This window comes from Osmerus mordax, chromosome 21 (assembly GCF_038355195.1).
Source record: "Osmerus mordax isolate fOsmMor3 chromosome 21, fOsmMor3.pri, whole genome shotgun sequence".
Lineage (NCBI taxonomy): Eukaryota > Metazoa > Chordata > Actinopteri > Osmeriformes > Osmeridae > Osmerus > Osmerus mordax.
Window position 1 is genome coordinate 2,634,403 of NC_090070.1, and position 24,557 is coordinate 2,658,959.

Sequence of the window (24,557 nt, forward strand, 5' to 3'; positions counted from 1 at the left end):
TAATCATAAATCTAATTGTCACTTTTAATACTTGGTTGCAATTCCTTTGCAGTCAATGACAGCCTGAAGTCTGGAACCCATAGACATCACCAGACGCTGGGTTTCGTCCCTGGTGATGCTCTGCCAGGCCTCTACTGCAACTGTCTTCAGTTCCTGCTTGTTCTTGGGGCATTTTCCCTTCAGTTTTGTCTTTAGCAAGTGAAATGCATGCTCAGTTGGATTTAGGTCAGGTGATTGACTTGGCCATTGCAGAACATTCCACTTCTTTGCCTTAAAAAAAGTATTTGGTTGCTTTCGCAGTATGCTTCGGGTCATTGTCCATCTGCACTGTGAAGCGCCGTCCTATGAGTTCTGAAGCATTTGGCTGAATCTGAGCAGATAATATTGCCCGAAACACTTCAGAATTCATCCTACTGCTTTTGTCAGCAGTCACATCATCGATAAATACAAGGGAACCAGTTCCATTGGCAGCCATACATGCCCACGCCATAACACTACCTCCACCATGCTTCACTGATGAAGTGGTATGCTTTGGATCATGAGCAGTTCCTTCCCTTCTCCATACTCTTCTCTTCCCATCATTCTGGTACAAGTTGATCTTGGTCTCATCTGTCCATAGGATGTTGTTCCAGAACTGTACAGGCTCTTTTAGATGTTTTTTGGCAAACTCTAATCTGGTCTTCCTGTTTTTGAGACTCACCAATGGTTTACATCTTGTGGTGAACCCTCTGTATTTACTCTGGTGAAGTCTTCTCTTAATTGTTGACTTTGACACAGATACGCCTACCTCCTGGAGAGTGTTCTTGATCTGGCCAACTGTTGTGAAGGGGTTTTTCTTCACCAGGGAAAGAATTCTTCTGTCATCCACCACAGTTGTTTTCCGTGGTCTTCCGGGTCTTTTGGTGTTGCTGAGCTCACCAGTGCGTTCTTTTTTTTTAAGAATGTACCAAACAGTTGATTTGGCCACACCTAATGTTTTTGCTATCTCTCTGATAGGTTTGTTTTGATTTTTCAGCCTAACGATGGCTTGCTTCACTGATGGTGACAGTTCTTTGGACTTGTTGACAGCAACAGATTCCAAACACAAATACCATACTTGAAATGAACTCTAGACCTTTTACCTGCTCCTTGTCAATTAAATAACGAACTCCCTTTATGAGAGAATAACATACACCTGGCCATGGAACAGCTGAGCAGCCAATTGTCCAATTACTTTTGGTCCCTTAAAAAGGGGGGGGCCACATATAAAATGTATTGTAATTCCTACACCGTTCACCTGATTTGGATGTAAATACCCTGAAATTAAAGCTGAAAGTCTGCACTTAAAGCACATCTTGATTGTTTCATTTCAAATCCATTGTGGTGGTATACAGAGCCAAAATGATGAAAATTGTGTCAATGTCCAAATACTTATGGACCTAACTGTATATAATTAATCTTATTATTATTATGGCCAAGTATCATATTCATAGATGCAAATTCATGGAAAGAAAACCTTGCTTTATTGCCTTGAACGGAGAGCTCAGACAGTATATTTTTTCAATAAAAAAGTCTCTTAAACAAAAGGCCTTTAAAACAGTAACAATCTGTAGTAATTTAAATATATTTATGTAAAGGTTTATATCCCCAAGCGTTAATTTTATTTTGTTATTTTAATTTGTATTGATACATGTTTACTCTGAATGTAAATTGTTTTTCTTACTTTATGTATCTTGTAAACTCAAATGCATTTGACATTGTTGAAATTGCTAATAAAAAAAATAAAATAAAAAAAAGGCAAGCGACCTTCCCACAGTTCACCACACGCGGGGGCGTATCAAACAGATTAATGTAGAATTGTAGTTCTCTAAAGTCAATGTTGTAGTTGTCATGGCCAAGTGTGCAGACTTGGGTTTACGTACTCGCAACATTGATCAAAATACAACTTGTATACAAAATACAAAAGTGTTTAATAGACATACACGTTGATATGTGTAAAAACGTATTATATTACTCAAAATCTCTGCTAATCTGTTGATACGACCAGGGAGTTCCAGCCAGGCTACTACTGTAACTAGCTAGTTACCAGAACAAAGTTACGTAACTAATGTGACGAGAGACTGAATGTGAAAGTACAAAAAAACCACCAGGAGCACCGACAACGTCGGCAAACCTGCGCCTGGCCTCATTCTTTTTATTAATGTCTTTGTACAAATACAGAGACGTATCGTACAGGACTGGATATGCAGCCACACCGGCGATTAATTTCTCCTCCATCTTAAAAACTGAAAGCTACAAATGTTTACCATGGTTGCTATGTTACGAGAAACAAGAAAACACTCCGATTGGCCATCGCTGGCGAAAATCGCTCCTCATTTGCATAAAGTTGAGAAAATCTAAACTCGATCGCGTCGCTACCCACATTGCACCACGCGAGCGATTCGCCTGGCTCCATTGAAAATGAATGGAAAACATGTTGTCGCTCGCATCGCGTCGCTGCAGTGGACACGCACTGTAAGACTATGCGGTCTACCGGGCGACATTCTCACTCAAATTTCAAGACTTTCGGGACCCAAATCAAAATTCTGATGTGACAGATCAATGGGGAATCGCTTTCTCTCTTAACCCTTGTGTTATCTTCGGGTCATTCTGACCCGTCAGTCATTGTGACCCACCGTCGTATTGCGACAAATTTACCTCATACAAAAACAAAGTGAAGAATTTTCTTTTAACTGTCGGGCTGTCTCAGACCCCCCACATTGGAATGGTTAAAAGAAAATTATTTTTATTTGTTTTTGTATTGGGTAAAATTGGGTAAACACAACGATGGTTCGTTATGAACCTTTGGGTCATGTGACCCGAAGGCAGCACGAGGGTTAAAGACTGTCCTCCTCAACCTTTTTGGTTTTTTAAAATCGAACTATTTGTATAACCCTTGTACTTCTCTAGCCATTATAAAGGCTATCCTTTCCCGGTTTTCTGCAACCACATTGTGCGCGCATCCCGAATGTTTACAAACAAATAATTGGTCTATACACTCGCCCAACCCAATCGCGAGCACACACTAACATTGTTATATCGTCAAATAACTAATTAAAAACAAACTGATCAGAAAAATGAGCACGGGAACAGACATCAACGTGATAAAAATGACAGAAACCGTCTCTGGAAAAATTTGGATGTGCACTTTGATTCTATTGTTTGGCTCATGTCCCATCCGCTAACATGGAGGGGGCGGGACTCATGACATATACTGCAGTTAGCCACCAGGGGGCGATCGAGATATTTTGGCTTCACTTTTGAGGAGCTGTCATGCCGTCCATTCTTTTTATAGTCAATGTGTTATTACTGTGACATTACTATGTTAATGCTGTAATTTAACAACCGTGGACACTTTTGCTATGTCAAACACTTCATTGATGGCTTTATTTCAGCAAAGAACTCAACATAGTGATACCGTATTGCTGTATTTCTTGTTTTTGGCTATTATTGTCCACAATACATAAAGGAATCAATTTGTTCAATGTGTTCAATACCATGTTGGATTTACATTTTAATTTAGATATAGATCTAACATGGTTTTCAACACAAAACATTCATACAAGGGTATACACTTGAGTATTTACAAAAACCTCTGTAAAGTAAGTCAATCATGTTGAACTAATCATGTCTCCTCTTGCCCTCACAATATCTCACTGATTCACAATTTTAAACTTGTATCTACACTTGAATAACTCCCTTATCTCAATCACATTTTCTCTCTCTTCTCCTTCACCCAAACTCACCATCTTGTCCCTACTCATCCTAATGTTTATCCTTTCCTTCCTTATATCTGCTGTTACCCATGTGTTCTTCCACTCATCACATCCCTTGTTGTCTGTCATCCATATTTTCCTGCTCTTTCTCAAACATCTCTTCTTGCCACACTGCTTTCCCCTTCCTACTCTGTCCTTTCTTTCTCCCCTAAGAGGATACGAGCATCGGGTCTCTTGCTATTGGAGACAATCCTGTTTGGCTCTCTGCTCCTGTACTTCCCAGTGAGTGAGAATATGAGTGATGGGGAGTGAGATTAGAGAGCTCTTTTCAGATCACTGCACAGGATTATATTATAATAGAAGTTTTTAATGGGTAGGAGGTAATGGTTGTGGTGTGGGGGCAAATGTTTTAAACAACATGGCATTGCTCAAATGTGGTGAAGGATTATCAATCTCTTTTGATTCATTACCACAGTCATGGGTCAATTATTAATATATCCATTAATCTCAAACATGGATGGAAGTGTTTTATTGAAGGAGATTAGGGCATGCAAACAGCTATGTCATTCATTACACTGGTTCAGTCCTGCTACTGTATTCACTATAATATTGATAAACCCAGCTTTGTCATTATTGAGTTGTTTCCCTGGTAACTGTAGTCTATCTACAACCTATCGCATTAACATTTGACGTTTACATTTTTTGTTCAGCAATTACAAATTGTGCATGCAGTAAGTGCAGCAGATAGTCAAGGAGATAACAAAGAGTAATAAAGGCTTATGCACTGTAGCAACAGAGTAATTGGATCTGCTTATGTTGATGTTGTCAGTGGTGCATTGACAAACTAAGACAAATATACAGTCTACACCTACTGTAAGTACAGATATTGAAATATATAGTACATGAAGGACTGACTGGTTTGAACTAAGCTACCTACAAATGCAGTTAATATGATGTTGTTAACCTTGGACCATTGAGCAAAAGGTCCCAATGTTTTCTAAACTTTTTCTAGGCTTACATCTCTCTTTCTCTATGCTTCTCCCTGAGGTTTTCATCTTGTATTTCAAGCCCAGCATTTTCCGTTGCATCCTGCTCCGCTGGGTTCGAATGCTGGGATTCGCTATTGTATATGGAACGGTTACACTAAAGATGTACCGGTCAGTTCTGAAGTCAAGCTTGACCATTAGCTGTGTTTTGTGAAAGTCCAATCTCAGGATATGTTGTATCAGTTAAATCAGTTGTATGTACAGTACCGGTCAAAAGTTTTCCCATGTCCAAACTTTTGACCGATGAAAATGTGTCCAAACTTTTGACCGGTACTGTACGTGGTTTGCATTCCTTAATACCAATACAAACAGTAGCTTACAGTAGTGTGTGTCCACTGAATGATAGATGTATTTTTGTGCAAACAGGGTGCTAAAGGTGTTCCTCTCCCGCACGGCACAAAGAGTGCCCTACATGTCCAGCACTCATCTGCTGGGGATGCTGGGAATAATGGTGATGACTGTCAGCTGGTTCCTATGCGCATGGACTGTTGGTGTTCTACAGAATCGTGACCGCAATGTCCCTTTGCTGATAACCTCCACAACATCAGATGGGCAAGACTTCAGCCTGTGTGACCTTGATCGTTGGGACTACATGATGGCAGTAGGTGAGTGGACAACATACTAACATGACAACAGATGAAGTTTTGGATTTACAGTTGAATCTAAGGTCAGTCAAAAGAAAATTCCAATAGATTAGCTTTAAATGAGTGTACTTGAGTCAGAAGATTGACTCACTTCGCTCAAGCAGTCACATTTGCTCATGATAATTGACAAATAACCTCTTAATTGATAATACATTTAGTAGACAAATTACAGGCTTAAAGGAAACATCATTTAAGAAGGATTTTTCTGTGTTTTTTGCGGCAGCCAGTGTATAAATGTAGTATATTCTCTAAGGATCATCTAACAACAAAGTCGTCCATCTTTAGAATCAGCTAATTGCATCACTCTGATATCGTCTGGCAACAATTGTCGGATTGAAAATAACACTAATACTTTTCCAATAAATTCATACAAATGTAGACGCTTAAAGTGGTCATTGATTGCAGAACTGAATTTACCTTGTCACAGTTCAATAACGACAGTTCAGTGGGTAAAATGGACATACAGTGAACCTCAAAGTCCACTGACACCTCTTTCATATGTAAATCTCACAATTAAAAAATGTAGCTGTAAAACAGTCGGTTTTGAAAAATCCACCTTTTTTGGCTCTGGTCTGTACCTTTGTCACGCCCCAAAATTTGCTGCGCACTGCTCTGTAGTGATGGGAAGTTTGAATCCTTTTACGGACTCGGTTCTTTGAATCTCGTTCATTAAAAGGAACAAATCTTTTTCGAGTCATTCGTTCATTTCAACGGGGGGGGGGGGGGGGTTGCTGAACATTTTATATATTATGTAGGTTAGTGCATGTAAACCAGCAGATACTATTTTAAAAGAAATTCCTGCATTAAAATAATGTATCATGACAGTTTGTATGATTTGAAATGGTCATTTATCATCACACTAACAATTACCAATTATCACGGCAAACAATTACGCTGCACTGAACTGTAAGTAAAGTACAAAAAGTTAAAATAACGAAACCTGTCATTATTACTTGTGAACGAATATAATTCACGTCTTACTGAACCTAGTCACGCGAAAGTGAACGAGGTAAACAAATCAATTTCTGTTTCCTCTACTGAGCCTATGCAGGTCACGTGAAAAAGGATCCAAAGACTCGTACCCGGCAGATGAACGAATCGTTCACCTCCCGACCGTGTCTTCGGATCAATGTTTCGTTCCTCTGCCAACCGAGTCCTCGGATCAATGTTTCGTTCCTCTGCCAACCGAGTCTTCGGATCAATGATTCGTTCATCTGCCGGGTACGAGGCTTTGGATCCTTTTTCACGTGACCTGCATAGGCTCAGAACTGGTAGCTAGAGGAAACAGAAATTAATCGTTCATTTCCCGACTGGGTCTTTGTACGAGTCTTTGGATCCTTTTTCACGTGACTTGCATTGATTTAGTAGAGGAAACAGTTACCTCTCCCGATGCACGGCCACAAGAAAATGAACGAATCTCTCTTTGAGAGGAATCGTTACTCCCGAGTCCTTGTAAGGATTCGTTCAAAATTAACGAATCGTTCACGAATGACACATCACTACTGCTCTGTGTACTAGGGATGGGCGATACCAATCATTTTCTTTTTGATCCGATACCAAGTACTTTGAGTCAGGTGGCTGAGCGGTGAGGGAGTCGGGCTAGTAATCCGAAGGTTGCCAGTTCGATTCCCGGTCATGCCAACTGACGTTGTGTCCTTGGGCCAGGCACTTCACCCTACTTGCCTCGGGGGAATGTCCCTGTACTTACTGTAAGTCGCTCTGGATAAGAGCGTCTGCTAAATGACTAAATGTAAATGTACTTTCAAGACCAGTATCGTCGATATCAATACCCACACCGATACTTCTATTAAATATTTGTATTTTAGTAATTTTCTAATGCATTCTGAAAGCCATCATTATTAATATTAAATAAACCGCAATAGGCATTACGTGTCTGTGTTGCCTCCTCTGCATAGTTGTGTCATAGTTGTTAACTGGAGTGAAATAACTCCAGATTATGCTTCTTTTTCTTTCAGTCATGACCGCAGCAATGCACTCGAATCTGCACTGAGTGTGCTTTACTGAGTGAGAGTGAGAGAGCGTGGCGCGCTGCCGCTGATGAACTCATGATAAGCACAGACACAGCGGAAGAAAAAATAGTTCCCATTGACTTTCTTATTTCAGTACATTTCTATACTATACGGCCTACAACTATTAGAAAAATATTCTAAAATCACTTGTTTAAAAGAAATCCCAGGTAGGATCGATATTTCAAATTCAAAAATCGATCCTTTTGATACAATGCCAGTATCGAAAATATCGATACTTTAGGATCGATCCGCCCATCCCTACTGTGTACTTCCACAGAATTACAAAGAAGAACGTTTTTCTAGCATATTGAAAATGGACTACGGTGGTAAATGCAGTGTTCCAGGCTGTACAGGGAATGCTGACACTTTTCAGTCTTCTACGCAGGGGCGTCTTAATAGCACTTGAGGCCCCTGGGCTATGGACTTTTTTTTTTCATTTTTTGAGGCCCCCCACACGCTAATCGCACAATCGCACGAGTAGCTTGTATTGTTATTTACATTCCATTGCACGGTTTAGGCTGAAATTCACAACGTCAGCACACGTTAGCAACGACGCATGGATACAACGTGCATTGCTGTTGCACAGCAAGTATCGTATCGTGCCGTGGTGTACTAGCAGCATTATACATTTAAGCAATTCAAGACTTGCATATACAGTAAGTAATGTCACAATAAATTATGTATTTAAACTCAAGCTTGTGTGGTGCGTCCCTGTATTCAATGCCACAGCTTTATGTCAAAAGAAACGTTTTTAATTTCTGGCGCATTCAAACAATCCTCTCAGTGAAGTTTGGCTAGCAACAGCAGCTAGGCTAGCTTGCTCGTAGCATAATTCAGCTTCTCCACGCAGGGCTCTAGACTGAGACTAAAAAGTCGCGTTTGAGGGCATATTTTCAGTTAGCAGATGGTACCGTTTGAATAGCGATTCCATCTGAAAAATACTGCCGGTGACAACGTTGTTAGAATAGCTTGTCTCAAAGGGGGTTCAGCTTGTTTCATATTAAATGGACCCATCTGCAACCGACGCAAGCAAGCACACCCTAAAAATTGTACCCTCTTTAGTTTTTGTTACATTTTGGTACATTTCGTTTAAATAATTATTAAGAGGCCCCTGATTGGTCGAGGCCCCGGGCTTAAGCCCAGGTAAGCCCGTGCATTAAGGCGCCACTGGCTGTGGCACTGAAGCCAGCGACGCACCACACAAGCTTGAGTTTAAATACATTCTTTAATGTGACATAATTTACTGTACATGCAAGTCTTGATTTGCTTAAATGTACATGTATGATGCTGCTAGTACACCACGGCACGATACGATACTCGCTGTGCAACAGCACATCAATCCATGCGTCGTTGCTAACGTGTGCTGACGTGGTGACGTAGCTAGCATTGATTACCCTTCGTTGACTAAAGGCACTTTTTGCCACAAAAACGTTGTAACCTCCTAAACCGTGCAACGGAACGTAAATATACAAGCAATCGAGACCAAGACGAACATTTTGACACAGGCGTTGTCTATGTAGTCCAAATATTGACTGATCCTTAGGGGGGCGAAAATAAACAATAAATAATAATATATATGTGAGAGAACAATGGTTGTGCTCGCCGAAGGCGTGAGCACACCCAATTAAAAACGAGTTTCAAGTTCACCACACCACAGAATAATGTGTTATTAACTACCCATCCAAATTCGAATGAAAAAAAGATTTTCAAATCAAAAACTTTTATACATTTTCAAGCCATTAGTGTAAAGATGTGTACATTCTCAAAAATTAAAAACTTATAACAGAAAACACAAATGTATTTAAAAAATGTATACAAATAAACATCTTTCATTAAATCAAATGGACACAATAAGAGGAAGAAAACCATGTCCTAGTTAAAGATTACTTTAACAATACTAAATGCACACATAAAACAGGAATACAGCAGACTGCAGCGTATTGTCTTTGGCAGGTTGAATTTATTCAGCTGCCGTAGGAAGTACATCCTCTGTTGTGCTTTCTTGGTGAGGGAGCTGATGTCCAGCTCCCACTTGAGGTCCTGGGAGAGGATGGTGCCCAGGAAGCGGAAGGACTCCACAGTGTTGACTGGGGAGTCGCACAGGGTGATGGGGGTGAGTGGGGCTGTATTCTTCCTGAAGTCCACAACCATCTCCACTGTCTTAAGAGCATTGAGCTCTACGTTGTTCTGGCTGCACCAGGTCACCAGGTTGTAAGCTTCCCACCTATAATCAGACTCGTCCCCGTCAGAGATGAGCCCAATGAGGGTGGTGTCGTCCGCAAACTTCAGAAGTTTGACAGACGGATGACTGGAGGTGCAACTGTTGGTGTACAGGGAGAAGAGCAGAGGGGAAAGGACGCAGCCCTGAGGAGATCCGGTGCTGATGGACCGGGAGTCAGAGACTTGTGTTCCTAGCTTAACGCACTGCTTCCTGTCAGACAGGAAGTCTGTGATCCTCCTGCAGGTGGAGTCGGGCACGTTCAGCTGGGAGATCTTGTCCTGAAGCAGGGCGGGAATGATGGTGTTGAAGGCAGAGCTGAAATCCACAAACAGGATCCTGGCGTAGGATGCTGGGGAGTCCAGGTGCTGTAGGGTGAAGTGGAGGGCCATGTTAACAGCGTCATCCACCGACCTGTTGGCTCTGTAGGCAAACTGCAGTGGGTCCAAGAAAAGGTCGGTGATGGATTTGAGGTGTGCCAGCACAAGGCGCTCAAAAGACTTAATTACCACAGAGGTCAGGGCGATGGGTCTGTAGTCATTGAGTCGTGTTGGTCTTGGCTTTTCGGGCACAGGGATGATGGTTGAGGACTTGAGACAGGCTGGCACATGGCATGTCTCTAGGGAGGTGTTAAAGATGTTGGTAAACACCGGAGACAGCTGGTCAGCGCAGTGCTTGAGGGTGGCAGGAGAGACAGAGTCCGGCCCAGCTGCTTTGCGGGGGTTCTGCCTCTTGAAAAGTCTGTTAACTTCACCCTCCTGAATGGAGAGAGTCGTCACTGTAGAGGGGGGGAGGGGGGAGGCCACATGGGTGGGAGGGGGTAGATCAGGACAGTCCAATTGTCTTTCAAATCTACAGTAGAACTCGTTCAGGTTGTTGGCCAGGCGGGAGTCGTTAGTGGAGTGGGGGGCTCTGGGCTTGTAGTTGGTAATCTGCCTGAGCCCTCTCCAGACAGAAGCAGAGTCGTTAGCAGAGAACTGGCGCTTCAGTCTCTCTCAGTACAGTCGTTTAGCCTCTCTCACCACCTTTACAGTGAACTTATGTTGGAGAGGAAAAAACTTGGAAGCACTGTTCGGATTCCACGTCTGCGTAGCCGAACTAGCGCTCCCGCTCGCTTTCCCCTTCTTCAGCGTTTCACTGCATGCGGCAGTGGCTAGAATTCCCACTAAATCTGCCGCTGGAAGCAGAAAAGTGGGAAATAAATTCACAGGACTTGTAGTCCAAGTCTAACGCCTTAACCTCTCGGCCATCCTCAGATCCCAGGGTGATTGAGAGATCGTGGGAGATGAAGGGTTTGGCTGGGATGATGAGAAGTGAGAAGTTCTGGTGATGATGAGAAGTTCTGGCGAAGTTCAGTTTACATAGTGACTTTGCAGTTGAAATACTTTACAGTTGCTGCTCTAGAAACAACATTGTTGTGGCTGACGGTGCTGGTGTGGATATGGATGATCCACTCCAATTTGGAATATATTGTCCCCCTGTCCATAATTCCTAATGGCTTGCCTGCTGGCTGGAATAATTGAGCAATCTGGCTGCTCCCCATCACCAATATGGTACACTATGGAGAGCCTATGGAGACTTTAACCTATGGAGAGATTAAGACAGTCTCAAGTCACAGACACTAAAATAGTGCTTTACTGAGGTTGATATGAAGAAATACATGATATATGGAGAAATGCTCATCCTCCCCCACGGATTGCTAATAGTAATGCACCAAAATGAACGTTCTGGGCAGAAACCAAAAATTCAGGATGCACTTGTCCACTAACCAAAACAAAAAATGACAGATTTTTTCCCCTTATTGTAAAGTAGTTTTTTTAAACTATTAGACTTTTCAATTAATTTACATTTCGGCACTGTAATATTTCAATAAATCTCGGGCACAGTAAAATTGCTTTTATATACTTTAGTAAATGTATATGTCTCAGTTACAATCATTTGCGTCTCATGTTAACACCGCCATATTTATTTCTGTTGTCCCGCTGCTTCTGCAGTCTCAACACCACGAACCAAACTAAAGCGCCCTCTTTTGGACGAAATAAAACAATGTCTCCTTACAAACTGAGACACATAACATGTGGAGATATTCTAACAATTCTAACATGTTATAAATCATGAACATTACAGGCACCAAACCCTCTCTTGAAATGTATGTTGTCTGTAATGTATCACGATGATGGAGCTTATAGTTTCTGCAGTTGTAGTCTGTTGGTGGATCCTGGGGAAAATACAGTCAGGAAGTTCTCATAGTAAAAAATGGACACTGAATTTCAGATATGCTTCTCCTGTGTATTTATTTTGTTTGTTAATACTTCCCAAGTTATCAGAAACTTTGAAGTAGGCTATTTCCACACCACTGATGCCATGATGGCTAGATTCAACTGAAATCTGAGAACTGAGGGGCAGTGAGGAATATATTTTTGACTCCTTTTCAGCCATTTTTCTGAAGATTTTCGGCAGCCGAAATTTGGTGCATCTCTAATTGCTACATCTAGAACCTCGCATGATGATTTAGCAGTGGTTGTCTGAACATCTTTGTCTGGGGTCTCAAGAACACCACAGCAATGTAAAACCAGGTTCAATGTCCTCAGATGGAGAGGCAAGAAAAATTGGCAGGCAAATCCAAAAGTATCCAAAAGCCTCCTCTGCTGATGGCAAATTTGTCTGAAAATGATGAGAGAGCAAGTCAGGTAAGCTTGCATCTTTTTGAAGCGCGCCCCAGCCTGCGCCCCCTTTACGCCTGGGACACACTGGCTGCGAAGCTCCGCGATTAGCTGCGAAGCGCCTTTTTCCTTTTGGCGCCCATGTTATCAAATTGGACCAGCCACACAGGCTGTGAATCGCTGCGATCCTTTCGATAGATAGTCGAATTCTTCCGCAAGCCGCTTGCAAATTCGGCTGTAGGATGATAAAATACACCATATTATATGATATATTTGGATAAACTTGTTAAGATTTTATTACATTAGTTGTAGGCAATAGGCCAGCCTATCACTTAAAGGCAGGTATTGGCAAGTTTTGCAAAGCTAGCTATTTTAGCTTCTGTTTGACACAATTCAAAATATCCCACCCCCTCCCTTCAAAACCAGTCCCACAAAACTACAGTAACGCGCATTGAGTGCAGGAGCAGAGTGTGAGCAAGTGGGTAGTTAGACGGACAGGTAGCCTGTCCAATCATTAGTCAGTGTATGGCTTAATGATTGTTTTTGTTTATTACAGTCTTGCAACGCCCACAGATGTCGGATTGATTTCATATTACCGTCAAACCTTTATATGTATTGCTATCAATATGTTAAGTTTAATTCAGCAAATATGAAAAAAGTGATTCTCAACAACATTGTAAAACCCTGATTGATGATGGCGTTGGCTGTCCAGCCAACATATTAGTCAGTTGTTTCTAAACAGTAGCTAGATGTCTATTAAGAAAGAGCGAGATAAAAGAGCTGTCATAGCCTAAAATCAAGCAGAAGAGACACTAAAACCCATTGGCTACATCACAAACCAATCAAAATTCTATCGTATGCATAGAGAACATTATTTAGCAGTTTAACCATGACTTCAGAAAGAAGACCAAGTCAAAGAAACACAGCAAGAGTGGTATTAGCAACAACAAAAAAAGGAAGAATATCCCTTTTCCGCCAAGGAAAGGAATGCTGGTTTGGAGCCAAAGCCTACTCTCGAACCAGTTATTTGCATCAAAAAGCCAAAGAACTGGCTCTGAACAAAGAAAACTGGTTTAAATGCAGCCCCGAAATGTTTCTGGTCTACAAGTAAGAACCATTCAATTATTGTAGTCCATTGCCCTCCGCCAAGGAAAGGAGTGCTGGTTTGGAGCCAAAGCCTACTCTCGAACCAGTTATTTGCATCAAAAAGCCAAAGAACTGGCTCTGAACAAAGAAAACTGGTTTGAATGCAGCCCCGAAATGTTTCTGGTCTACAAGTAAGAACCATTCAATTATTGTAGTCCATTGCCCTTTTACATCCTAGCTCAAATACATCCCACCCAAACAAAAAATTATAATTACATTTTCATTTTATTTAATGGGTGCAGCAGTATACCTTTAGATTGAAGCCAGTATTGAAAAGACTTCTCATTCGACACACCCACCAAGTGTGAAGTCGATCGGATGAATATTTCTCGAACCACAGACGTATAGCTCTACATGCACAGATTATATGTAGTTGTTGTAGTTGTCTGTAGTACCTTGGTCCTGGAGAAACTATGTTTTGTTGTGTTTGTGTACTACATATGTGATTGAAATTAGCTGGAGCAGGAGAGGACTGCAAGAGAACAGCCAGTGACTAACCTACAGGAGAAAGCCTTTGCCCTCAAGGAGGCCTTGATAAAAGTTCCCAAGGAGGAGGACTCCGATGTGAGGACTCTTGTCAGGAGGAACCAGATGATGCACAAGTTCTCGGGCGGTGCTTGAGGCAGCTCTGCTGGGAAGAGGCCAGGCCATGAATGACTTTTTCCTAGAGGGAGACTCCCTTTGGGCTCCACTCAAGACTGGACCCAATCTGGAAGGATCAGGACATTTTGGTCCACACTTCACCACTCCTGCTAAGCTGTCACTCACTTAAAGACAGTTCAGTCAAGACACTCACGTGATTGATTTCACCATTTATTCATACACATGACAAATGGTTTAACATTGGTGGAATGGATGTACATGGGGAAGCGCTCCCTGCCTTCACTGCAGCATGCATGACATGAGGCAGGGAGCAACAAGTTAAATCCCCAAAACACAGACACTCCGCCAGTCTATACTATGTGTAGAGCGGAGCGGAGCGCCTCCTGAGCCTCAGGAGGACCACATGACATCCCACTGTTACTAGCAACAAAACTATGTGTGAGACGAATCAGCGGTGCATCCGCTGTTCCCAGGGCGTCTGGACGGACGTCCCCATGTAGACACTGGATTCTGATGGCGACGTAGCGCATCAGAGGACGTCTGCGGATCACCACGGCTGCATGGAGATCCGAAGAGACATACTACCATTGCAATGTATGAAGCCACCCAACCACAGGATACATGCGGACCACATTGGTCACCGGAGGTCTCAGACCCGCTCAGCTTGAGCGACCTGCTCAGCTTGAGCGACCTGCTCAGCTTGAGCGACCTGCTCAGCTTGAGCGACCTGCTCAGCCCGAGCGCCTTGCTCGGCTTCTTCTTGAGCTCCTGCTCGGCTTCTTCTTGAGCTCCTGCTCGGCTTCTTCTTGAGCTCCTGCTCGGCTTCTTCTTGAGCTCCTGCTCGGCTTCTTCTTGAGCTCCTGCTCGGCTGCTTCTTGAGATCCTGCTCGGCTGCTTCTTGAGCTCCTGCTCGGCTTCTTCTTGAGCTCCTGCTCGGCTTCTTCTTGAGCTCCTGCTCGGCTTCTTCTTGAGCTCCTGCTCGGCTGCTTCTTGAGCTCCTGCTCGGCTTCTGCTTGGGCGCCTGCTCGGCTTCTGCTTGGGCGCCTGCTCGGCTGCTTCTTGAGCTCCTGCTCGGCTGCTTCTTGAGCTCCTGCTCGGCTGCTTCTTGAGCTCCTGCTCGGCTTCTGCTTGGGCGCCTGCTCGTCTTGGGCGCCTGCTCGAGCGCCTGCTCGAGCTCCTGAGCGCCTGCTCGGCTTCCTGAGCACCTGCTCAGCTTGGAGGCCTGCTCAGCTTGAGCGCCTTCTCGAGCGCATGCTCGGTTTCCTGAGCGCCTGCTCAGCTTGGAGGCTTTCTCGAGCGCCTGCTCGGTTTCCTGAGCGCCTGCTCGGTTTCCTGAGCGCCTGCTCGGCTTCCTGAGCGCCTGCTCGGCTTCCTGAGCGCCTGCTCGGCTTCCTGAGTGCCTGCTCAGCTTGGAGGCCTGCTCAGCTTGAGCGCCTTCTCGAGCACATGCTCGGTTTCCTGAGCGCCTGCTCAGCTTCCTGAGCGCCTGCTCAGCATCTGGAGCGCCTGCTCGGCTTCCTGAGTGCCTGCTCGGCTTCCTGAGCACCTGCTCGGCTTCCTGAGCACCTGCTCGGTTTCCTGAGCGCCTGCTCGGTTTCCTGAGCGCCTGCTCGGCTTCCTGAGCGCCTGCTCGGTTTCCTGAGCCCCTGCTCAGCTCCCTGAGCGCCTTCTCGAGCGCCTGCTCGGTTTCCTGAGCGCCTGCTCAGCTTGGAGGCCTGCTCGGCTTCTTCTAGAGCGCCTGCTCGGCTTCTTCTTGAGCGCCTGCTCGTCTTCTTCTTGAGCGCCTGCTCGGCTTCTTCTTGAGCGCCTGCTCAGCTGCTCGGCCTAGAGTAGATAGTCACAGAGCGTTATCCAATGCAAGCCTCTATTGTGTACCGGCTGCAAGCATCGCCCGACACAGTCCCGGTCTCTGTTCTCAAGCGCTCATGAGTTCTGCGCTTCCACGACGTCCAGCGCAGACATGGACACCAGAAGCAGCCGCCCTGATCCGGAAGGAATACACCGTATACGGCTCCAGGGACAGGCCATAGCACTCGCACAGAACTTAGTGGAGTTGCGTGAGCCACGATCTGGTCGTGGCCTTGCCAGCTGCGTCACTGGTACATCAGGTGTCGCCCGGGGCAGTACAGCAGGTACCGGCGCATGAAGGAGAGGGGACAAAGGGTAGTTAGTGTGGACCATCACAGTGGGGGTACCTTTACACCGCAGAACCCGAGAAACACTGTATCGAGCAGGGTGTCGACTTAGCACGAAGCACCCCTGTCTCAGTGGTAGTTTGTGCAGTAAAGGTGGAGTGTTAGGAAGACGTTTGTCTGCTTTCAGCCCGCTGCTTCCGTGCACCGCTCATTACAAGACGGAGAGACGGGCTCCCCAGAAGGCTGCATGATGAAGGATCCGCACACCGAACGTACAACTGGACACCTGCCACCAATGCTTTGATGGACACGGTTGCAGCTTGCGGGACTCGAAACGGTGCACCCTGCAAAGGGCACAGCACAGACATGTTTACAGGCAGAGGGCTCGCGGAGAACGCATCAAGGTATGTATAAGAATATCGAAGCTAGGCAGGGGTTGACGGTATTCACTTGCCCTTTGACGAGGGCACAGATCGGGGAAGCGTCCCTGCAGGCTACCTGCAGCATGCAGATACCTATTGCAATCAGTATAGCTGGCTTCATGCAGACCGTCTCACAAGCTTCTCGGTTCATCATTATCGTTACTCATTTTCTGACACATTGATTACATCAGACACACGTTCAGCATTGTCAGTACACATTGGTCTATCTACAGGTGTAACCGGGCCAGGGTATTCTTCTCTGCCTTGAGAAAACAAAGCTCAATGCTCCAATTGAACATGTTCCTCTTATGATGTCGCAAGAAAACATGCAGATAGGCTACAATATTAGGGGACCGCTACGGCCTGTATGAAGCATCCAAAACAGCATGTCATGGGACCTTATATGCGTCTCTAATAAGTAAGAGACATAACTAGTAGTATATGGAATTGCAGCAGGATTAGCATTGTGTATTCATTCCTTTACAGGACGCATCCTAGTAAACTATTACTGCTATTCACCGACAACGTTTGCCGTCTCCATTGTTAGGCTACTTAAAATGTCACTAGGACGATGTACTCCAGTGCTTCCGCTGTATTCATAATACCGCTGCTCGGAATTGAAAGAACGTCATCAAACGCGAGCGAGTAGATTGGATCTGCTCCACGATTCTAACAACCAATTTAAACGGCGCGAATACAGCAAGCACTTCTGTTCGGCTCGGTCAAGCAGTGACAAACAGGGCAGCTTAGCTTAACAGTAACACTAGTAACACAGAACTCTGGCTGCTTCTTCGAATGCGGGCTTGTGCAGCAAAGCATTAATGCTCCTATTATTGTAGACTGAGAAGCGTTCACATTGCATTGTCCTTGCACGATATGTCCAACCCTACACCCCGCACTCGATCAGACGCCTGTCCAACAGGTCAGTGCACCGAGAAAACCTGAACGTGATTCACGATGGTACCTGCAAATGTCGCTCCTCGGATAAGCCAGATATGCCGCGAGTGCTCGTGGTCGGCTCCTGAACGCGAGCCTCCTTTTGGCTTGCGGGACTCGAAACGGTGCACCCTGCAAAGGGCACAGCACAGACATGTTTACAGGCAGAGGGCTCGCGGAGAACGCATCAAGGTATGTATAAGAATATCGAAGCTAGGCAGGGGTTGACGGTATTCACTTGCCCTTTGACGAGGGCACAGATCGGGGAAGCGTCCCTGCAGGCTACCTGCAGCATGCAGATACCTATTGCAATCAGTATAGCTGGCTTCATGCAGACCGTCTCACAAGCTTCTCGGTTCATCATTATCGTTACTCATTTTCTGACACATTGATTACATCAGACACACGTTCAGCATTGTCAGTACACATTGGTCTATCTACAGGTGTAACCGGGCCAGGGTATTCTTCTCTGCCTTGAGAAAACAAAGCTCAATGCTCCAATTGAACATGTTCCTCTTATGATGTCGCAAGAAAACATGCAGATAGGCTACAATATTAGGGGACCGCTACGGCCTGTATGAAGCATCCAAAACAGCATGTCATGGGACCTTATATGCGTCTCTAATAAGTAAGAGACATAACTAGTAGTATATGGAATTGCAGCAGGATTAGCATTGTGTATTCATTCCTTTACAGGACGCATCCTAGTAAACTATTACTGCTATTCACCGACAACGTTTGCCGTCTCCATTGTTAGGCTACTTAAAATGTCACTAGGACGATGTACTCCAGTGCTTCCGCTGTATTCATAATACCGCTGCTCGGAATTGAAAGAACGTCATCAAACGCGAGCGAGTAGATTGGATCTGCTCCACGATTCTAACAACCAATTTAAACGGCGCGAATACAGCAAGCACTTCTGTTCGGCTCGGTCAAGCAGTGACAAACAGGGCAGCTTAGCTTAACAGTAACACTAGTAACACAGAACTCTGGCTGCTTCTTCGAATGCGGGCTTGTGCAGCAAAGCATTAATGCTCCTATTATTGTAGACTGAGAAGCGTTCACATTGCATTGTCCTTGCACGATATGTCCAACCCTACACCCCGCACTCGATCAGACGCCTGTCCAACAGGTCAGTGCACCGAGAAAACCTGAACGTGATTCACGATGGTACCTGCAAATGTCGCTCCTCGGATAAGCCAGATATGCCGCGAGTGCTCGTGGTCGGCTCCTGAACGCGAGCCTCCTTTTGGACAGCACAACAGCAGCACGGGAAATGGAGCCGCCCTTCACCGGAGCCTTCCCCGGGCAGCATGCAGGGGAGCGGATGGAACAAACAGCTCCTAGTGGCCGAACCCCATGTTGTACAACGGACAGTCCTTTGTTGGCCGACAAGGCCAAACGGGAACTGCGCCTGACTCGGCGCCCCGAATTCCACCGACCCCATCGGTGCAGGGCTCCTCGGATGGAGAATCATCGGGAAGCAGCTCGAAACCTTCATTCAGATCCCCAAAACACGCACACGCCGTCCGGGACCGAAGAGACGGACAGGGAAACGCGAACGACAGACAGGCCAACACAACACAGAGAACGGGGAGCGACCAGCAATGGCAGCAGCGCAGAACACGAGGGGAATCGAGGACGCGTGTGCGTGCATGTGTGCGACTTTATAGCGCCGCCTATCAAGCTAAGCCTATGGGCTGAGAACACGGCGATGGGTGATATGGCGCGCGCTGCCCGAGTTCCATGCCTGAACTAGCTCCGCCCATTTGATCTGGGTCGTACCAAGTAAAACATACTACTAAAACTCCATCCTGTCTGAGATGGGCCGTGCCTTTTAGAACACATGCCTGCAGTTACACACAAAACCACTGAGGAAGTTGAACAAAACGCTGCACTGTACGGCTTCAAACGTAACCCAATATATTGGAAAGGCCTGTCACAAAGCTCTGTTTGCTATTGGAGGCAACAGACTTATGAAAAGAATCTTATCTTTTCTTCTTTTACAGAAACTAGTGATAACAGACATTCCAACTCTCCCGTAAGTTCCTGTAGTCTTCCGCATATAATAGCGGCCCCCTCTGACGCCCCCAAATTATATACAATATCCCTGAAATTATATACTGTATATATATAATTTTTTTGCGAGTGTCAGAGAGTTCAATAGTAATTGGGTGTGCTTTGCCTTCGGCAAGGGCACAACCTTTGTTCTCTCACATATATATTATTGTTATTATTTTTATTATTCTTTTTGCCCCCCTAAAACTCAGTCAATATTTGGCCTACATAGACAAAGTAGGTGTCAAAAGTTTCGTCTTGGTAGCGATTGAGTTGCTTCTATTGGAATTTACGTTCCGTTGCATGGTTTAGGCTGAAGTTAAGTTTTTGTGGCGAAAAGTGAAGCTAACGGTGGCTAATTTGCTAGCCACAGTCACTGACGTTACTAACGTCACTACGTCACTAACGTCACTAACGTCACGAAAACCCGCGTGACTACCTTTGGCAGAACATTCGTTTCGCATCTGTTAACTTGGGGGATAGCTAGGCTAACTATAGCTTTACTGCAAGGCAGCTGCAGAAACGCCACAAGAAAAGAGGCCAGGGTGATAACTATTTACTCATTTTACTTTGTGATATGACACACAATTGTGATGTGTAATGTACAATATAAGCTGGTATTATTAAGGAAGTACATCTACTTTCGGAAACAGTAGTCTACTATTTCACTGAAGTATTAGCATCATGACATTAGCCTGTGTTGCCCGGGCAACACATACTACAGTGGTCTATGATGTAGCGTTATCTGTTTTCAATCGTTAAAATAAACATTCCTCACATATACATTTTCGTTGTAGGATTTATTCTGACATTAGTAAACGATTTGTTGGTGAAATTACCATTACCTGTCGTTTCAAACCAGTGTAGCTCACTGCAACGCTGTAGCTTACGCGAGACACACTACAGAAACATCTACACTACACAGCTGTTTAGGAAGTCAAACAGCGACAGAACATGTTCGGCACTGTCCTTAAATCAAAAGTCTATCTAACTACTAACCTGAACTTCATTGCCACAGCCTAAACCATGTCAATCTGTTCATGAAAATAATTAATTTCAGCCTAAACCGTACAACGGAACGTTAAATCCAATTCAACCAACGCAATCGCTACCAAGACGAACACAGCAGTAGTCTAGTACTGTACCGTAGTAGTACAATTTACCGGGGCAGCTTCTCCACACAGGGCTATATCGCATTTTGCGTTGTTACTGACAATGGTCGCTACCAGTGAGCTTTTTATGAATGAGCGATTTTCCACTAAATAAATGTCAAGCTTATTTACGTTTTGGGGGGCATATTTTCAGTTAGCAGATGGTACTGTTTGAATCGCGATTCAATCTTCTACTGCCGGTAACGTCGTAGAATAATCTTCAAAGGGGGTTCTTTATTCATGAATGAATGCAATATGAGTAGGCTAAATGCTTGAAAATATCACAAGAAGGGAAAAACTTAAAAGGACGTTTAAGTCATAGAGATTAGGTCAATTTTTACACCGGTCTGCCAAATTTATTCGTTTTGATTCAACGATGAGGCTGCCTCTTGCAGGGGAAATGAGAAGACATCTATTTCATTCTACACTTCACTCGTATTTTCAGTTGTAAATGAGCAGCAAAAAAAATATGCTTTTAAATCTATGTAATCTTTATAAATAATAAGTGTGCATTTTTATATAACATATACAGAAATATCAGTTGTAAAAATGTTATTCAAAAACGGACCCCTGTGCAACCGACGCAAGAAAGCACACCCTACAATTTCCCCAGAAATTGTACCCTCTCTAGTTTCTGATGGTAGACCAACTCTGGAGAAATGGAGAGAGCGAGTGATAGAGAGAGTGATGCAGCACACGTCCTGATTGGTCTCCCTTTGCGCTAACTATTAGTTTTCTAGCAGCACCATGGCAGTGTCCAAATAAAAAAGTACAGAATGCACTGTATTCATTCGTAATGTGGGTAAAAAAAATTGAATATCCTTGTGCATACATGTTTTGTAGCTGTGTGTGTGTGTGTGTGTGTGTGTGGGGGGGGGGAGGCGACAGTAAAGCCACCTCCCTCTGAAATTAGTTTTTGCAGGTTGGGATGTCTGTGATAAAGCCACCAATGAAGAAGATTCGGTCAAGCGTACATACTGGACATGACACATAAAAAGTATTCTCAATGATATGTAGGAGGGGTGAGCTGTGTCTGTTTCTGTTAATCAAAAAAGTATCTGTATTCACATATAAACCGGAAGTGGCTTGAGCCTAATCCGGACAGTTTTAATGGTGTTTCATGACAGTTTATTTTTACACAATGGACAAAGACCATGTACAGTTTCCATCAGCGAAGCTATTTATAACTGCAGGGAAATTGTATCAAAATGCGCTGTTCAAATGGGAGACAGTATAGAGCAGTCTTTAAATCCAAATAATTTAAATATACAGTAAGTGAACATGTAAATTGGTTCAAGCCTCATTGTTACTGATTGAACCACCCAACTAGGCATGGGCCGGTATCAGATTTTGACGGTAGGATACCCTTGAGAAAAAATACCACAGTATCACGGTATTGCGATTACAGCTCTAAAATATCTTTAGTGAACACAATATATTTTATTTTTATAAAATTGTTTGAACAGCAGTAAACATGTCACGTTAATTAGTTGTTTGTTTTTTTTACCAAAAAGAACAATTCATAAATATAAACCAGCTAAATGTAGGCCCTAATTTTTTTACTAAATTGCAGAAATGTAGTAGCAGGGCTCTCAAGTTTTATCAAAAGTTTGGTGTGAGATACCATGTTTCTTATTGTCTGGTTTTTAACTCTGTATAACTCAAGACAACTATCAACTCCGCAGAAATCTGCGCTTCTCCGCATGAGAAATGGTTGAAATGCGTGAGATTTGAGACCTGTAGTAGGCTTATCTAGAGAGCCCTGAAGGGACCTGTGAAAAAGATGGAAAAAAAAGGACACTATCTCGTCAGGACGAGAAACTTTCTCGGACGCGTTAAAGGTTCTGATGTGTGGATAGCATTACCTATAGTTTCATTGCCTTCATTCAAAACAGTTGTATTGTTTACATGTCTGATACTGTTTTATTATTGACTTGTAGCCTATTTATATAAAGGTTATAGGCCTAACACTAGGCGATAATATAAGCCCTAGTAAAGCAGAGCAAAGACTATCGTTTCCAGGATCGCTCTGGATAAGAGCGTCTGCTAACTGACAATGTTTCACTTAAATGTACGGTACATTTAGGCCTAGGGCCTAACTGTTTTGGTAAATGGGACTGGCGTTCTTTTATTTATACACACACATCACAATTTGCAACGTTGACAACACTTATATTTAATAAAGGGAGTCAGGTGTCAGGTGGCTGAGCGGTGAGGGAATCGGGCTAGTAATCCGAAGGTTGCCAGTTCGATTCCCGGTCTTGCCAACTGACGTTGTGTCCTTGGGCAAGGCACTTCACCCTACTTGGCTCAGGGGGAATGTCCCTGTACTTACTGTAAGTCGCTCTGGATAAGAGTGTCTGCTAAATGACTAAATGTAAATAAAGGGTTATGTAGAGGCCCAGCTAATTCTGATATAGCCATACCTACAAATATAAATGGCAAGTAAACGTGAAACCATCTAATATATATCGTGAAACTTTCTTGTTCGCACGTGAAACTTTTCTCGTCCGGACGAGTGTCCTTTTTATTTATTTTTTACAAGTCCCTTCATTCAGTGGCTCCGTACTAATCTGCTCTTCCCCAGAAAAATATTTTTCTATGGCTCTGGGGGGTGTTCCATCATCGTCGATTAAGGAAAAGCAAGACTTATTTCACCAAGTCTCACTTACATTAGCGGGAGTTCCGTTCCATTAAGGTGGCTTATTTTAGTTCTAGCTACATAACCAAGGTAACTTATACTTCCGAACTAGCCTGATCCGTGTCAGTTTTCCTGACATGGATCAGTATCAGGTTCAGCTACTTGCGAAAATAGCCTAGGGCATTAAAGCAGCCGACTCTCTGGTCCCATTAAAATACACAACATGCACAATCAGGGTGACCAACAACATTATATTAACTGACAAACAATAACATTACAAACATCTAACTGAACAAACACAACAACTGAAATCCCTCGCACGGCTGTTGTAACCGCACTATTTTCCACAAGTCTTTGCCTATTTGACATACCGCAGTGCATGCTGGGTACCCAAGGGGCGCTGACACTGATTATCTAGCTGTGCTCTGACTGTGATTTGAGTATTAGCTTTGGTCAGCTTTAGGACAAAGGTTAAGAAACGGTTGACATTTCAAGGTGAAATAGCACATGGTATTTCAGAATGATGTCATCCTGTTTAACTAAACAGATAATCAAAATTATGACAGGCCAAAAGACTGTGACTGGATTTGAGCCTGTGACCTTGCTCCTTGCAGTGCACTGTCTTAGCCTACTGAGCTATTCTCAGTGTTGAGAACCATTGTGGTCAGTTAATGTATAGAAAAGTAAGCCATTTGTCCTGTGGCAAGCATTATAAGATGTGGCTGAAGTTTAAACAGCTGTAATTCAGTGATCTTTTGAGATCACTGAATTCTCCCTGACGTTTTTGGAGTAGAATTAAGTGAAATACAAAATTGTTTACACACTGCCAGTGGGCGAGCCGAGTCTGACTCTAAGGCTAACGTCAAAACAATGTACAGTATCCCCGGGACGCAGTCTCAATCCACTTGCACGTTTTGCACAAATCACAAAAAAAACATCTGGCTAAAAGCACAATTCCCACATCTCTTGAAGGCTGCCCTGCTCGTCTTTTTTGGTTTAGACTGAACTGTAAAATGGTGAATTTATGAACATGACGCGACCAAAGCATGGCTGCCGCCTAAGCCTATGCAGTCTCCCTTGCGTCCGAACTCACTCCAATTACAAATACTTTCATGACCCAAATCACAATT

At 43.9% G+C, this 24,557-nt stretch overlaps 1 protein-coding gene across 1 annotated transcript in view; it reads left to right on the forward strand.

The window, feature by feature from the left end:
- Nucleotides 1–24,557, forward strand: part of gpr179 (G protein-coupled receptor 179) — a 55,206-nt gene that overhangs the window by 11,457 nt on the left and 19,192 nt on the right. Inside the window, exons 5-7 of the mRNA XM_067259778.1 lie at nt 3,948–4,016; nt 4,782–4,891; nt 5,147–5,385. Of these exons, the coding sequence (XP_067115879.1) occupies nt 3,948–4,016; nt 4,782–4,891; nt 5,147–5,385 (418 nt within the window). The remainder of the gene's footprint in view (nt 1–3,947; nt 4,017–4,781; nt 4,892–5,146; nt 5,386–24,557) is intronic.